General features: G+C 36.4%; 1 protein-coding gene and 1 long non-coding RNA gene across 3 annotated transcripts in view; one reads left to right on the top strand and one right to left on the bottom strand.

The window, feature by feature from the left end:
- LTA4H (leukotriene A4 hydrolase) overlaps positions 1-14,148 on the top strand; it is a 29,930-nt gene extending 15,782 nt beyond the window's left edge. The window contains exons 9-19 of one of the 2 annotated variants that reach the window (XM_010962755.3): positions 787-810; positions 3,575-3,645; positions 4,072-4,183; positions 4,762-4,906; positions 5,848-5,951; positions 6,410-6,480; positions 8,366-8,420; positions 10,136-10,231; positions 12,307-12,389; positions 13,059-13,163; positions 13,858-14,148. In XM_010962755.3, coding sequence (XP_010961057.1) covers positions 787-810; positions 3,575-3,645; positions 4,072-4,183; positions 4,762-4,906; positions 5,848-5,951; positions 6,410-6,480; positions 8,366-8,420; positions 10,136-10,231; positions 12,307-12,389; positions 13,059-13,163; positions 13,858-13,975 — 984 coding nt within the window. In that variant the 3' untranslated portion in view covers positions 13,976-14,148. The remainder of the gene's footprint in view (positions 1-786; positions 811-3,574; positions 3,646-4,071; positions 4,184-4,761; positions 4,907-5,847; positions 5,952-6,409; positions 6,481-8,365; positions 8,421-10,135; positions 10,232-12,306; positions 12,390-13,058; positions 13,164-13,857) is intronic. The other variant, XM_045522435.2, reaches the window with a different exon arrangement.
- LOC123618998 (uncharacterized) overlaps positions 1-14,527 on the bottom strand; it is a 44,116-nt gene that overhangs the window by 9,699 nt on the left and 19,890 nt on the right. The gene's annotated exons all lie outside the window — the stretch shown is intronic.

A 14,527-nucleotide genomic window follows, 5' to 3' on the forward strand; every position in this document is an offset into this window, starting at 1 on the left:
TAATATTTTTAAAAGTCTTTTCTCTTATTTATGTAACCCTAGTTCTGATTTTATTGCTTATTGTGGTTATTAGCATCATCTCATTTTTCTAAAGAGAATGATTTGGTTATTTGGGAGAAAAGAATATAGGGTTCAAGGCATTTGGGGATATTGGGGGAGGAAGGCTGTGTAACAATTATCTATTGGTGAGTCACATATTCAGACAAAGAAGCTATACCATTTACACTTGGCATACATCTACTGGTTAAAAAAATAAAACAAAACAAAACTCAGTTTACCATGCCTAGGAAAGGATTAGCCCACAACATATAGCTATATTTTATATGCCTTTGTAAGCTACTTTAAATCCTTCCTAGAACCAAGTGAGTATTGGATTAGCAACTAAACAGATAAAATAAAAACACCAGAGGAGACATAGGACACTACAGACTTTTCTTAAACATACTGTGGGTAATAAGGGGAGATTGAAGGTACATAAGGGTGAATAACAGTGGATATTTAAAAAATAGAAGAGAAGAAATATTTCCTGGAAGTTAATTACAGACAAGTATACTTATTCTCCTGGTATTGGAAAAATTCCCAGGATGGGGGAGAGAAAGAATTCTGCTATTTTTCAGTCCTGTATTTTTTATTTTCTCAGTACATGTTGCTTTTGAACTCTTTGGAGTGGCATAGTAGATACAGGGGACCATAAATGCCAGAATACTGCATCTTGACATAGGCAGTCTTTTAGATATAGTCTTGGTTTGATTGCTGAAATACTAAGGTACTTTTCTTCTTTTTTAGGCAGGTGATAAGTCACTCTCCAATGTAAGTTAAAATTTATTATCATGGTCTTACCCTCGAGAAGTATTAAGTCAACTGATTTTAAAATATCCATTGTATTGTTATATTGAAGACATGGTTCTAAAGGATAACTTGGAGATTCTCGTTGCAAGACATTATTATATTATCAATTAGATTTAAGAACATTTTATGTTTTGATCTCCATTTATCTTAATATTTTCTAAATATTTTGTTACTATTTTTTTAAACTGTGCTATACTTTTTTTAACTTTGGCTAAATTATGATTTTCTTTGCTGAACTGAGTAATTTCATGAATATCTCAGCTAATGTTAAAAAAAATTGAACAAAGTAGAATTAAAAAAACTAGAATGCCAACACCCATTTATGATAAAAACTCTTACCAAAGTGGGTATAGAGGGAACGTATCTCAACATAATAAAAGCTATACATGACAAACTTACAGCCAGCATAGTTCTCAACAGTGAAAAACTCAAAAGCTTCCCACTAAAATCTGGGACAAGACAAGGCTGCCCACTATCACCACTCCTATTCAACATAGTCTTGGAAGTCCTAGCCAGAGCAATCAGGCAAGAGAGAGAAATAAAAGGGATCCAAATTGGAAAAGAGGTAAAAGTGTCACTATATGCAGTGACATGATACTATATACAGAAAACCCTAAAAGGTTCACACAAAAACTACTAGAAATAATGGAAGAATTCAGCAAGTTAGCAGGTTACAAGATTAACATTCAAAAATCAGCTGCATTTCTTTACCCTAATGATAAATCAACAGAAAAAGAAAGTAAAGAAACAATCCCCTTTAAAATAGCACCCAAAGTAACAAAATACCTAGGAGTAAATCTAACCAAGGAGGTGAAAGACTTATACACAGAAAACTATAAACCATTGATGAAGGAAATTAAAGAAGACTTTAAAAAATGGATAGATATCCCATGCTCTTGGATTGGAAGAATCAATATTGTTAAAATGGTCATACTGCCCAAGGCAATCTACAGATTTAATGCAATCCCTATCCAATTACCCAGGACATATTTCACAGAACTAGAACAAATCATAATAAAATTTATATGGAACCACAAAAGACCTAGAATTGCCAAAGCATTACTGAAGAGAAAGAAAGAGGCTGGAGGAATAACTCTCCCAGACTTCAGACAATACAATAGCGCTACAATCATCAAGACAGCATGCTATTCGTACAAAAACAGACATATAGACCAATGGAACAGAATAGAGAGCCCAGAAATGAGCCCACAAACTTTTGGTCAACTCATCTTCGACAAAGGAGGCAAGAATATACAATCGAATAAAGACAGTCTCTTCAGCAAATGGTGTTGGGAAAACTGGACAGCAGCATGTAAAGCAATGAAGCTAGAACACTCCCTTACACCATACACAAAAATCAACTCAAGATGGATCAAAGACTTAAACATAAGACAAGATACAGTAAACCTCCTAGAAGAAAATATAGGTAAAACATTATCTGACATACATCTCAAAAATGCTCTCCTAGGGCAGTCTACTCAAGCAATAGAAATAGAAGTAAGAATAAACAAATGGGACCTAATGAAACTTACAAGCCTCTGCACAGCAAAGGAAACAATAAGTAAAACAAAAAGACAACCTATGGAATGGGAGAAAATTTTTGCAAATGAAACCAACAAAGGCTTGATCTCCAGAATATATAAGCAGGTCATACGACTTAATAAAGAAAAAACAAACAACCTAATCCAAAAATGGGCAGAAGACCTAAACAAGCAATTCTCCAAGGAAGACATACAAATGATCAATAGGCACATGAAAAAAGGCTCAATATCACTATATCAGAGAAATGCAAATCAAAACTACAATGAGATATCACCTCACGCCAGTCAGAATGGCCATCGTTCAAAAGTCCACAAATGACAAATGCTGGAGAGGCTGTGGAGAAAAGGGAACACTCCCACACTGCTGGTGGGAATGCAGTTTGGTGCAGCCACTGTGGAAAACAGTATGGAGATTCCTCAAAAGACTAGGAATAGACTTACTGTATGACCCAGGAATCCTGCTCCTGGGCATATATCCAGAAGGAACCCTACTTCAGGATGACACCTGCACCCCAATGTTCATAGCAGCACTATTTACAATAGCCAAGACATGGAAACAGCCTAAATGTCCATCAACAGATGACTGGATAAAGAAGAGGTGGTCTATTTATACAATAGAATACTATTCAGCCATAAAAACCGACAACGTAATGCCATTTGCAGCAACATGGATGCTCCTGGAGAATGTCATTCTAAGTGAAGTAAGCCAGAAAGAGAAAGAAAAATGCCACATGAGATCACTCATACGTGGAATCTAAAAAAAAAAAAAACCAACCCCCCCCCCCCCAAAACCCATAAATACAAAACAGAAACAGACTCATAGACATAGAATACAAACTTGTGGTTGCCAGGGGGTGGGGGATGGGAAGGGACAGACTGGGATTTCAAAATGTAGAATAGATAAACAAAATTGTACTGTTTAGCACAGGGAAATATATACAAGATCTTGTGGTGGCTCACAGCGAAAGAGAATGTGACAATGAATGTATGTATGTTCATGTATAACTGAAAAATTGTGCTCTACACTGGAATTTGACACAACATTGTAAAATGACTATAACTCAATAAAAAATGTTTAAAAAATAAGATTACAGACTTAAGCTACGTGAAAAAACAACTAGAATGCTTACATAATGAGTTATTTAATCAATTTTATCATTAATCACTTCCACCATTTCCTTTAGGTTATTGCACATGAAATATCTCATAGTTGGACTGGAAATCTAGTGACCAACAAAACTTGGGATCACTTTTGGTAAGATTTATTATTCTTTCTTTATTGGTTCTTGTTACTAATTTCTTTCCCTGCCTTCCACCATCCTGAATTGTTTTATGTGTTTATCTTGTTTTTCTTTGTTACCATCTCTTGAGTTGGCAGGCTTGTTTTTTGGGTTTTGTTTAATTCTGTAATACGGTCACAATGTCAGGTAGGACAGAGGTTTTCAATTGATGCTTACTGTTTAGTTCCTGGTATAGTCACATTTTAATACATGGACATGCAAAACCAGAGCCATGGCTTAGTTTTCCATACCATCTTCTGAGCTGGGCAGTCTGCTTATACTGCACTGCTCATGCCTTACTGTTGCTTTACTCTGTAGAAATGCCAAAAAGAAAATCCTTGTTGATTAAAATGCCTCTTTATCTCAGCCATGTCAATGTTTTTATTTTTAAATTTTTTCAGGTTAAATGAAGGACACACTGTATACTTGGAACGCCACATTTGTGGACGATTGTTTGGTGAAAAGTTCAGACATTTTCACGCTCTAGGAGGATGGGGAGAACTACAGAATTCGGTAAGTGAGTGATACATTTAAAAGCATTCATCCAGAATTGTGTAGGTGTTCAAAAATTCATTCCGCAGAGCAGCTTTACTAAGTAGCAAAAAGAAAGTCACTTTTACCAGTTTGGGAAATCAAGCAGATGCTGGTATAATGTTTTGTTGATACATGTGAGTCATTATCCTGTGTGAGGTTGTGTTCATGACCAACAGGACTTCACTGGGCCTTTGCAAGTAATGGAGTCAGTTAGTTACTCTGTTTGAATTTTATTTGATGCATTTATGTCATTTTTAAGTGCTCTCTTCTGAGATGAATTTGCTAACCAGGCACTGAAACATTTTTCTAGTTTTTTGTAAGAATAAAGCCTACTATTGTGCAAGAAATATCATGAAACCTTAATGCTAGTAGCCATCCTGTTAATAGACTTCCAGAAATGTGTGCTAACATATCCTATGATTTCCAGTCTCTAAGTTTAAGTTCTAGATTCCTCTAAAGTTATGCCACCGGGTGAAGTAACACTCCCTTACTAGCTTGTTTGCATGGTGGTAACCAGTCTTCATATTTGAACATTCCTCTAATTTTGTGTCTCACAGATAAAGACTTTTGGGGAGACACATCCTTTCACCAAACTTGTGGTTGATCTGACAAACGTGGATCCTGATGTAGCGTATTCCTCCGTTCCCTATGAGAAGGGCTTTGCTTTACTCTTTTACCTTGAACAGCTTCTTGGAGGACCAGGCAAGTAGCTGGCATTTTCTGACTTTTTTTCTGAGGGTAATAGAATTTTTAACTGTTGTTTTTGCTCCACTTTTTTTTCTTTCAGTTCATTTCTTTATGTAGCTGCAGAAGAAATCTGTATCATTTTCTAATGTTACCTCTTTACTTAAGACCTTGAATAACCCGTGACTTCTAAAGTGTTCTGCTTGACTTAAAAGACAAAAACAACTGAAAGATTAGGAAAATAGTATGTACTCATTGAAAAAAAATGTTTGTGTTGCATAGAAGTTTGTAAGAGTGACAAGTGAGAGTTCCTCAGTTTGGTATGTGTGACTCCAGATCTTTCTCTAAGTGTAAATGAACAAACAAATAAATATACAGTTATTACAGAAAGTGAATCATGCTATATATTTGTTCTACATTTGTTTTTTAACTCAACCATGTTTTACATACATCCTTCCACGTCAGAACATACAAATCTATCTTATGCTTTTTGACGCTGTCATAACATTTCATTACATACATGTGTTGAGTTTATGTAACCTTCCCTGTTGATGGGTGTTTAAAAGCACTGTCTTGTCAATGGACTTTGATGGACCTACCTCATCTGGATTCATTCCATCTGTCCAAGCTTACATATTTTCTTCCTTTTTGATCATCATTGCTTTTAGAACTTGTGTTGTATATCCCTTTTCTGTGTCTTGTGTCACCCCCTTACCTCTACCTAGGATTTCTCTTCCCCCTTCCACCAAATTGCATATTCTCTTCAAGGTCCAGCTTAAGTCCTACCTCCCTTTTTTAATGTTCTTTGACTCTTAAAGCCCTCATTGGTTTCCCTGTTCTCTGAATGTTCTCTGTGGCTTGGTAGAATGTGAAGAACCAAAAAATATGTTAAATAATTACTTTTCTACTAATTGACTTTTTTCTTTTTTCTTTTCTTCTTCTTTTTAAAAAACTCTTAGAGGTTTTCCTAGGATTCTTAAAGGCTTACGTTGAGAAATTTTCCTACAAGAGCATAACCACGGATGACTGGAAAGATTTCCTGTATTCCCACTTTAAAGATAAGGTTGGAATTTAAAAGCTTTCTTATTTTTCATGCCCAATATAGCTTTATTTAATGACTGTTTATTAGGCTGATATGAACTACTTCATAGTAGTATTGCTTTAGAATTCATTTTAAGACTCAATCTTTCATTGAATGTTTTCTTATTTAAAATGTGATCTCAACAACATGAACTCATATGTGGAATTTCAGAGCAATCTGCTATAGTATGTTTCAGAGATTTATTTTTTGTGTGTACTTAATTTTTCTATTTTAATTATTTGACAGATAACTTGACAGGTATAGATGACTTGACAGGTATACTGATGAGTATGAATTTATTAGAAAAGAAACAGAAATTATCCTGACATGTCTACGTAGACAAAATTATAGATTTGAGAACCTGAAAGTCTGTTTTAGATTTTTTTTTTTCAATAGAAAAGAGTGTTCTGTAGTAAACTGGGTGTTCCTTCTGTTCACAGGTTGATATTCTCAATCAAGTTGATTGGAATGCCTGGTTCTACTCTCCTGGACTGCCCCCTATAAAACCCAAGTAAGTGCTTACCCACCAGTGCTTTCCTCCCCATTCTCCTAAATCCTAGAGCTCCTCAAATAACTGAAAGGGTGTTATGCCTTCCTTAAGCTATTCCTAGTTTGTGATGAGAGGAGAGTTCTTAGGTGTTAGAACCTTAACTTCTGAGGTCAAATGAATAATTTCCATGATATTATTAATATAAATCAGTTCAACTGACTGCAAGTAATTATTGAGTGCCTCCTTTCTGCACAAGGATGGTGAGAGAGATGGAAAAGAGTAAGATATTCCCCTTTCCTTGAAAATAACATATAAGTATCGTGTTAATCATTACAACAGTGTTGTCAGTTATCGTCCCCACTCCAGAGAAGGCAGATTAGGCTCAGCTAGGTAGAGTGTCTTGCTGAAAGTTGCCCAGCAAGCAAGTAATGAGTTGAGATTCAAACCCTGGCAATCTTAAACCCTCCATTATACTATGTTTTAAATGAAACACCTTCCTAGTATCAGGGACCTGAAGCCTGGTATTCTAAGAGTCCTGTGAAGATGCTAACTGCTTTGTGTTGCAGCCAAGAACATGCCGTTCCCTCCACCCTGAGTACTCTTCACCCAGTTAATTCTAATCTCAACTCAAGAATCACTTCCCCATGGAAGCACTCCTTGACCTCTCTAACCAGGTCAACTCTCCATGTAGGGGTTTCTTGGTGCTGTGTATCTCCTCTTCACAGCTGTTGCCACAGTTGTAATTTTAGATTTATTTGTGTGATTATTAGTCTTTCTCTGTCATTGCATTGAAGCACCATGAGAACAGGGCTCATACCTGGTTCATTCATTACTTTTCTTAGGACCTTGCCCTACGTAAGGGTTGCTTCCCCTCCCTGGGCTAATTCTTACCTCGTTTTTTTTCATTACAACAAGAAAAAGTTTCAGGCACCAAAAAACAGATCAGCCAAAGGTTTTTTCTACTGCCCTATTGTTCCTTATAAAATCAGTGCTAAGTCATGTTCTAGCTGAAGGTGATTTACTGCCTAAGCAGTCAAGGACCTCTGATCCCACTTGGTCTGGAGGGCAAATGAGAGGGTTTCCCTTCTGTCCACAGCCTGACTACTTCACCAAGACAAACTGGCAGCTGATTCTGTTCTTTAACAGAAACATTTCATAGCAAGCATGCTTGATTTATGGACAAAGAGGGATGTCTGACAAGAATCTTGCACACATTACATGGTCTCTTCCATTGTAATGATTTATTTTCTAAGTTGAGAACACACATCTTAGCGTAACTTGCTTTACTTAATGGTCAGAGTTTGTTAATTCTGCTTTCATCTGAAAAGAAGAACAAACTCACATGATTTTGCAGTCTCTCAAGGGTGTCCTGGGATACCATTATTTCCCCATCATCTGGAATGGCGCCTGTCACATAGCAGTTGCTCACAGATATGTTGGATGTTTAGATGGTAGGAACGACGGAATGTAAAATCCACCAGAACAAGGACTTTGTGGGGTCTGCCATGTTGTCCTGAGCGCCTGAAACTGCTCCTGCCATGCAGTCATGCTCAGTGTGCTCATCTTGGTCCCAGCTCCTTCAGCATAGACTACAGAAGCATGTGACAGTCCTTGCTGAGATGTTGTGACATTCTCTCCAAAGAATGATCTAGTGTTTCACTTGGTAATTGGGTAGCCACTTGGATTTCTGTGTCCTTAGATGATACCAGTAATATTTAAATGAGGTAGATTTCCTGCTTCCATCATTCTGGAGTTCTTTATCTTTATTTTAAAATTTACATATGTAAATTTCACAGTATTAAGTATGTAAATTATTAAGTTCTGTAACTTCAAAATGGCACTGATGCAAAAGCAAAGCATGTGCATTTTTAGAAAACTTAATCTCTGCTACTTTTCATCCTTGCAGTTATGATATGACTCTGACAAATGCTTGTATCGCCTTAAGTCAAAGATGGATTACTGTGAGTAATAATGTGATTTTTGACTCGTTTTTGAATTGTGCAAATACATCTCTACTCAATGACGTCTGAGGAGTGCTGCTTTACTTATAAACTCATGTATTTGGAAACACTATTCATAAGTCAAGTTTGTCCAAAATGATACGGTACCAGCCCACAATGTGTAAAATTAAGTTTGAGAGGGGAAAACAAGCAGATGTTGATGGTATTAGTTCTGATTTTTCTTGCTCTTTCTACTCTCCTAGGGGAGAGTAAGTGATTTTTAGGAAAGATGAATGGGCTCTCAGAAGAACAGATAGGGAGGTATGATAGTTTGCAGTAAAGTTTGTGTGGGTGTGGAGAGTAAGAGGAGTAGAAAGTGCCAGGTCTTGGGAGAATCCACTAAGAGCCAGAAGAAGGAAGAGGAACCAAGTCAGGAGTAAGGCAGATCAGGAAAATGGAACCAGAAACCAAGGGAAAATAGACTGTAATTTTAAATAAAATATAAACATCTTTGGGATGATTTAGAGATTCTCGTAACAAGGTTAGAGCATTACTAACTTGTTAGATCTAAGTTCAAGTTTTTTTGTTTTTTGTTTTTTTTTTTTTGGTAAGAAATTATAAAATCTAAGCGGCTTCTCAGAGAAGCAGGCGGTTGTACGCATATGTCCCTGCCTGTCAGGACTTCGCCATCTCCATCTCACCCTTCTCTCTGCCCACCTTGCCCTCCATGTAACCATGACCAGGAAGTTTGGTTTATCATCCCCTTGCTTTTTATCTTTTTACCACTAATGAATATATCCTTAGTCGATATTTTAAATGTGCATGCTTTTGAACAGAGAATGAGATCTGTAAGTTCTGATATTTAGGTGAGTTTCTAAAGAGGAAGAAGTTCTGATATTAAGAAGCATTTTGAAGGAAGAGGAGGGTGTAAAATAATATGTTTCTGTACAAGAATGTATATGCATACGTTAAATTTTCTGGAAGGAGATGCAAGGAACTACTAATGTAGGTTACTGAGGATTGGGACTTGGAGACAGGGAGTAAAAGCAAAGGAATTTTTCATTTGGTCCTATTTGATTTTTTTTTTAATGTTTGTATATATTTCTTTTAAAATTAAAAGAAACTCTAGTTTAAAAGAACTTCAAAATAGTTTTAAAAGATTTTTAAAATACTTATTTTGGTAAGCTTTATTTAGTCTTCCTTTATCATTTCCTCAAAGACAGTTGGCAACAAATCTCAGTTGAAAAGTACAGACTCACTTTTTTTCCCCTTAGATGATTTTTAAGATTAAGTGGGGAAAATAGAATGTATGGAGATGGAGGTAAACATCAGCTTGTGGCCTTATCCATTCATTAGTGTGATATTTAAAATATGCAATTTGATCCTTTACCCAAATTTTTGAAATGGCCTATAAAGTAGTGGACATGCTTTTCGTAATGTTTCTTTACTTTGGAAATCTATGTATCATGAGTGGTACAAAGGATGTCAAAAGTTTCCTCCACTCTTATTATTAATAGTCTAATTTTTCCTAAATAATAAAGGCATATCAGCTCTTTAAGTTATGGTGATGCAATCTCAGAATGATTAAAATAGCTAAGGCTTAAATTTATTTTTTTAACAATCTTATGCATACTTGTATTTCTCTCTTTCTTAATTTTTATTTTTATGTCAGAATAAGTAAGTAAGTATTATTGAATTGTACACAAATGGAAATAATCAGGTAACATTTCTTTTAGGCCAAAGAAGATGATTTAAATTCATTCAGCTCAGAAGACCTGAAAGACCTATCTTCTCATCAGTTGAATGAATTTTTAGCACAGATGCTCCAGAGAGTAAGTACTAGTTCAAAACGCTGGAAATTAAACTGGGCATAAAGGAACAGTGTTTACAGTCGAACCCAACTTGGAAAGAAAAATTAATGTGGAAACTAACATAAAAAAAAAGGTTTATAAAATCCATTTGTTTCCTTAAAAACATTTGGTGAATGCCTGCTATGTTTAATATTGTGCTGAATATAAAAACATGTAAGAAAGGAATATGCTGTGTCCTCAGAAAGTTTATAATCTAGTAGGAAAGGTTACAAATGCAAAATTTAGTGATAAAAGGAGGGATATTTTTATGTATCATTTGAGGAAAAAAAGGAAAAAGAACTCCCTTCTCACTGGCATCATCAGGAAGAATTCTGGAGGAGGAGGGCTTGGTTTGAGCAGAGCAGGGTCAGCAGCGAGGTAGGAATTCAAGTCAGGGAGCAGCAAGGGACAGCGTGCCCAGCGTTGCAGGAGTCAGTGGTAGCTCTGGGAAAGACGTGAACACAGATACTACTAAAAGGCTGCTAGAATCAGATGTGATGAGTCTTGAAAACCACGCTAAGAATGTTAGATTGTATTCTCGTCAGTAGCAAAGTATTTAGCATTTTTAACAAGAGAGTCCTTTGACGGAGTGATGGATTATGAAGACTGTCCCACTGGTGCTTAGGGTTGGAGTGCTGTGAGGAACACTGGTGGTGAAAGTTAGTAGGGAGATTCTTGGAGGACAGGACATGAGGGAAGGAGGGAGGGAGCTGGTGACAAAGGAAAGAACAAGATGGGTGAGAGGGAGATCACACAGGATGAGAGCATAGGGGTTGTGACCGACTGGATTTAGGGGTTAACAGGAAGGAGTCCAAGCAGATTTGAAGGTTTCAAAGCCAGGTAGTTAAAAGAATATGTGAAGTTGAAAGGAGGTGCTGTATTTCAAAAGGGAGACAATGACAGTGTCTCTACTATTACATGCAGGGAGCTCTTGGGTCCAAGGACCTGGAGAGGAACAGAGAAGACTTTGAACAGAATTTCCTATGGAATCGATACAAAATGAGGAGTAGGAATTTAAAGCAACAGGGGCCTTAGAGAATCCATTTTCAGTGCATGAAACCACCATCACGGTTTCACCAGTTTCTGTAGCCCTGCCTGCCGGGTAGCCTAGAAACAAGCAGAGAGAGAGCCAGATGGGCTGGCTGGGGAGTAGGCACAGGGGACACTACAGAAGTAAGGGCACCTGGGAGGTGAACTTAACCAGCTGGCCTACCACGGTGGACTTGGAGCTTGGTTGAACTAAGCAGTTTGGGAAGGGTCTGGCAGCCAGTGAGAGCAGAGATGGTTAATGAGGGTGGAGTGAGGATTTTGTAAGATGAGGTCATGACGAGCGGAGAGCTACCATCAATCTAGTGGAACCTCAGCCTGCACCCCACAGACACCACAGACTCTCTGCCGGTCCAGACGGAACTCTCCTTTCTTTCCTTCATGCAAACCTGTTCTACTTGAACGTGGGATAACACAGGCACAGGAGTTATGAGCCCCCTGAAACTACACACACAAGTTTGTGTTTATATGGTAAATATATTCCCCTCACCCCGAGGAAGGGGTCCATAATATTGATCAGATTCTGAAAGAGGCCTGCAATATAAAAGTTTAAAAATTGCTATTTTGTAAGGATATAGATTTTGGAGGAAATATACAATGATAAAGCTGGGAGGAATTGATGAGGGAAAAAATTAAGGAACTGTGACAGAATCTGAAGAATGGAATAAATTTAAGACATAAAAGGTATAAGGATGAACCTGAAAGACTCTGGAAAGGCTGTGAAGGTTAGCATCTATATACGCCAGAAAGTCTGAGAGAGTAATTCTCATTTAGTTCTCCGTGTACCTCACAAACTAAATTAGTCCCTTGGCTCCTAGCAGAACACCCTTATCCAGAAGAAGTTTGCACAAAATTTATTTTAGTGTGCATGTTTCTTTTATTTTTATCTAACTTATTTCTATATTATAAAATACTGAGGATTTTAATCTGGCTAAGAATTTCTCTCCAGCTCCTTTCTTCCAAGGAATCCTGTTGAAATGATACGTTATACTTCTTTATTTTGCTCTTAGGCACCTCTTCCTTTGGGGCACATAAAGCGAATGCAAGAGGTGTACAACTTCAATGCCATTAACAATTCTGAAATACGATTCAGGTACATCATTTTAACTTGTCTCAGTGGAAGAAAGTAGAAAACTACTTTAAAAGGTGGAGAAAGGGAAAGCAGCGTGTGAGACATACATGAGGCTTGGGAAATCCTTGTCAAATTTATTGCGTCTATAACCATCATTATCATGGTCTTTAAGGAATAGTTTGCAGTATCTGTAAGATAATAATATTAATCTTTTTGTTAAAATTCATTCTAAGCTTCTCATAGCTTTTATAAAAAAATTAGAATTAAGGATTCAATGGTAAATAGGCATTCTTCAACGAGTAACCAATGGACTCTGACATGGGAATAGTTAGAAATCTCTGATTCTGTTCATCTTTCTTAAGTCAGATTTGTAGTGTGAGCTTAAATCAAAGTTTAATTCCTTCAGAAATTGCATATGTCAGGTTCATGAGCACTGACATGATCCAAACCTTTTAAAACATATGATCTTTTTCAAGAACAAACTCTTCTTCCTTCTCTTTTCCAATTATTAAATGGTGTATATAAGAATTTGAGATTCTCAGAATAAAGACATAATATATGGTGGTGTACAATGCAACTATAATGTTGGGATTATTCATCATTACAAAAGCAATTTTCAGATAAACCTGTCATATCCTACTTTTTCCTCCTCATTTCCTACCCCAACCCCCCTAAAAATCCTCCTCTTAGATGGTTACGACTCTGCATTCAATCGAAATGGGAGGAAGCAATTCCTTTGGCTCTAAAAATGGCGACTGAACAAGGAAGAATGAAGTTTACTCGACCCTTATTCAAGTAAGAACCAAGTCAGACTATGCTTTGACTTTATAGAAGGAATGGGAAAGGAAAATCTTACACAGCTGTCTTTGTTATTGCTAAATTTAACTCTAAAGTGCAATCTAAAAATAATATTTTAAATTTGTTTAAGATTATAGATATAATTTTGGGATAGGAATGAACACTTCAAAATATTTAAAATTTGAGATGATTTCATTAGTTTTTTAAGGAGCATTATATATGGATTACCTATTATGGGCCAAATAGGGCTAGACGCTGGTGAAAAGAAAAAAAAATTGAAGACAATCTTACATACACAGAAAGATCTTTAAAAGCAAGTAGAAGATAATTGGTGAGTAGGGATGGACAAGAAAAAAAGAGTCAAATTAAATGCAAGAAGAATCGAGCAGGTAAAGTCAAATCTTTTTGATTCAGATGTTGCAAAGAAGTCTTAAGAGCAGGTTGCTTGAGAAAAGTTGTATCTTGGCCACAAGATAGAAGTTAAGAATACTTAGGGAAGTTATGTTGACTATGGATTTGGCAGAATTCTGAAAAAAAATATATATATATATAACCATGACATAAATATCTATTATTAATCTGTTTACTTTTCAGTTACTTCACAAGTATAATACAGTTTGCCAAAACAAGTCAACAAGTCATTATCTATCTTTCTTTTTTCTTTTCTTTATTATTATTTTTTTTTTTACAGGGACCTTGCTGCCTTTGACAAATCCCACGATCAAGCCATTTGTACCTTCCAAGAGCACAGGGCGAGTATGCACCCCGTGACTGCCATGCTTGTGGGGAAGGATTTAAAAGTGGATTAAGGACCTGCCCATGGCTGATTTCAGACATTTCTCTTTTTAAAAAATTAATTAATAAAGAAATACAAAACTTCAACTCACAATGTAATGAAAAATGTCATTTTAGTTTTGGCTTTTTAATGTTTTGTCAGTGATCTTTTTTTCATAAATAAAGCTGAGCTACCTCCCTTCCCCTACCCTTGGTGTCATGTTCTTTGTAAAGTGAATTTTAGCAAAGTTTAACCTTTTGATTTATAAATGTCAATTTTTAAATTAGTTTCATATTCATTTTCTCCCAGTATGGTCACAAGATACATCAACATATTATTTACCTTGTATTTTAAGCTCTTTAAATGGAATCTGCTGCACACCAAAACTTCAACATGGTTAGAGTTTTGCTTTTAAAATAACCTTAAACATGAACATTCAGTTAGATTTGCTTGTCACCCAGCTGATGGACACAGGATGAACTCTTACCAAAATGTATAAACTCTAGTGAGAACGTTCTGCTCCCCACGCCTGGATCCACCTACTGACCCACTGGACCTGTCCTGTTCTCCTGTCCGTTAGGGTCAG

Source organism: Camelus bactrianus, chromosome 12, assembly GCF_048773025.1.
Source record: "Camelus bactrianus isolate YW-2024 breed Bactrian camel chromosome 12, ASM4877302v1, whole genome shotgun sequence".
Lineage (NCBI taxonomy): Eukaryota > Metazoa > Chordata > Mammalia > Artiodactyla > Camelidae > Camelus > Camelus bactrianus.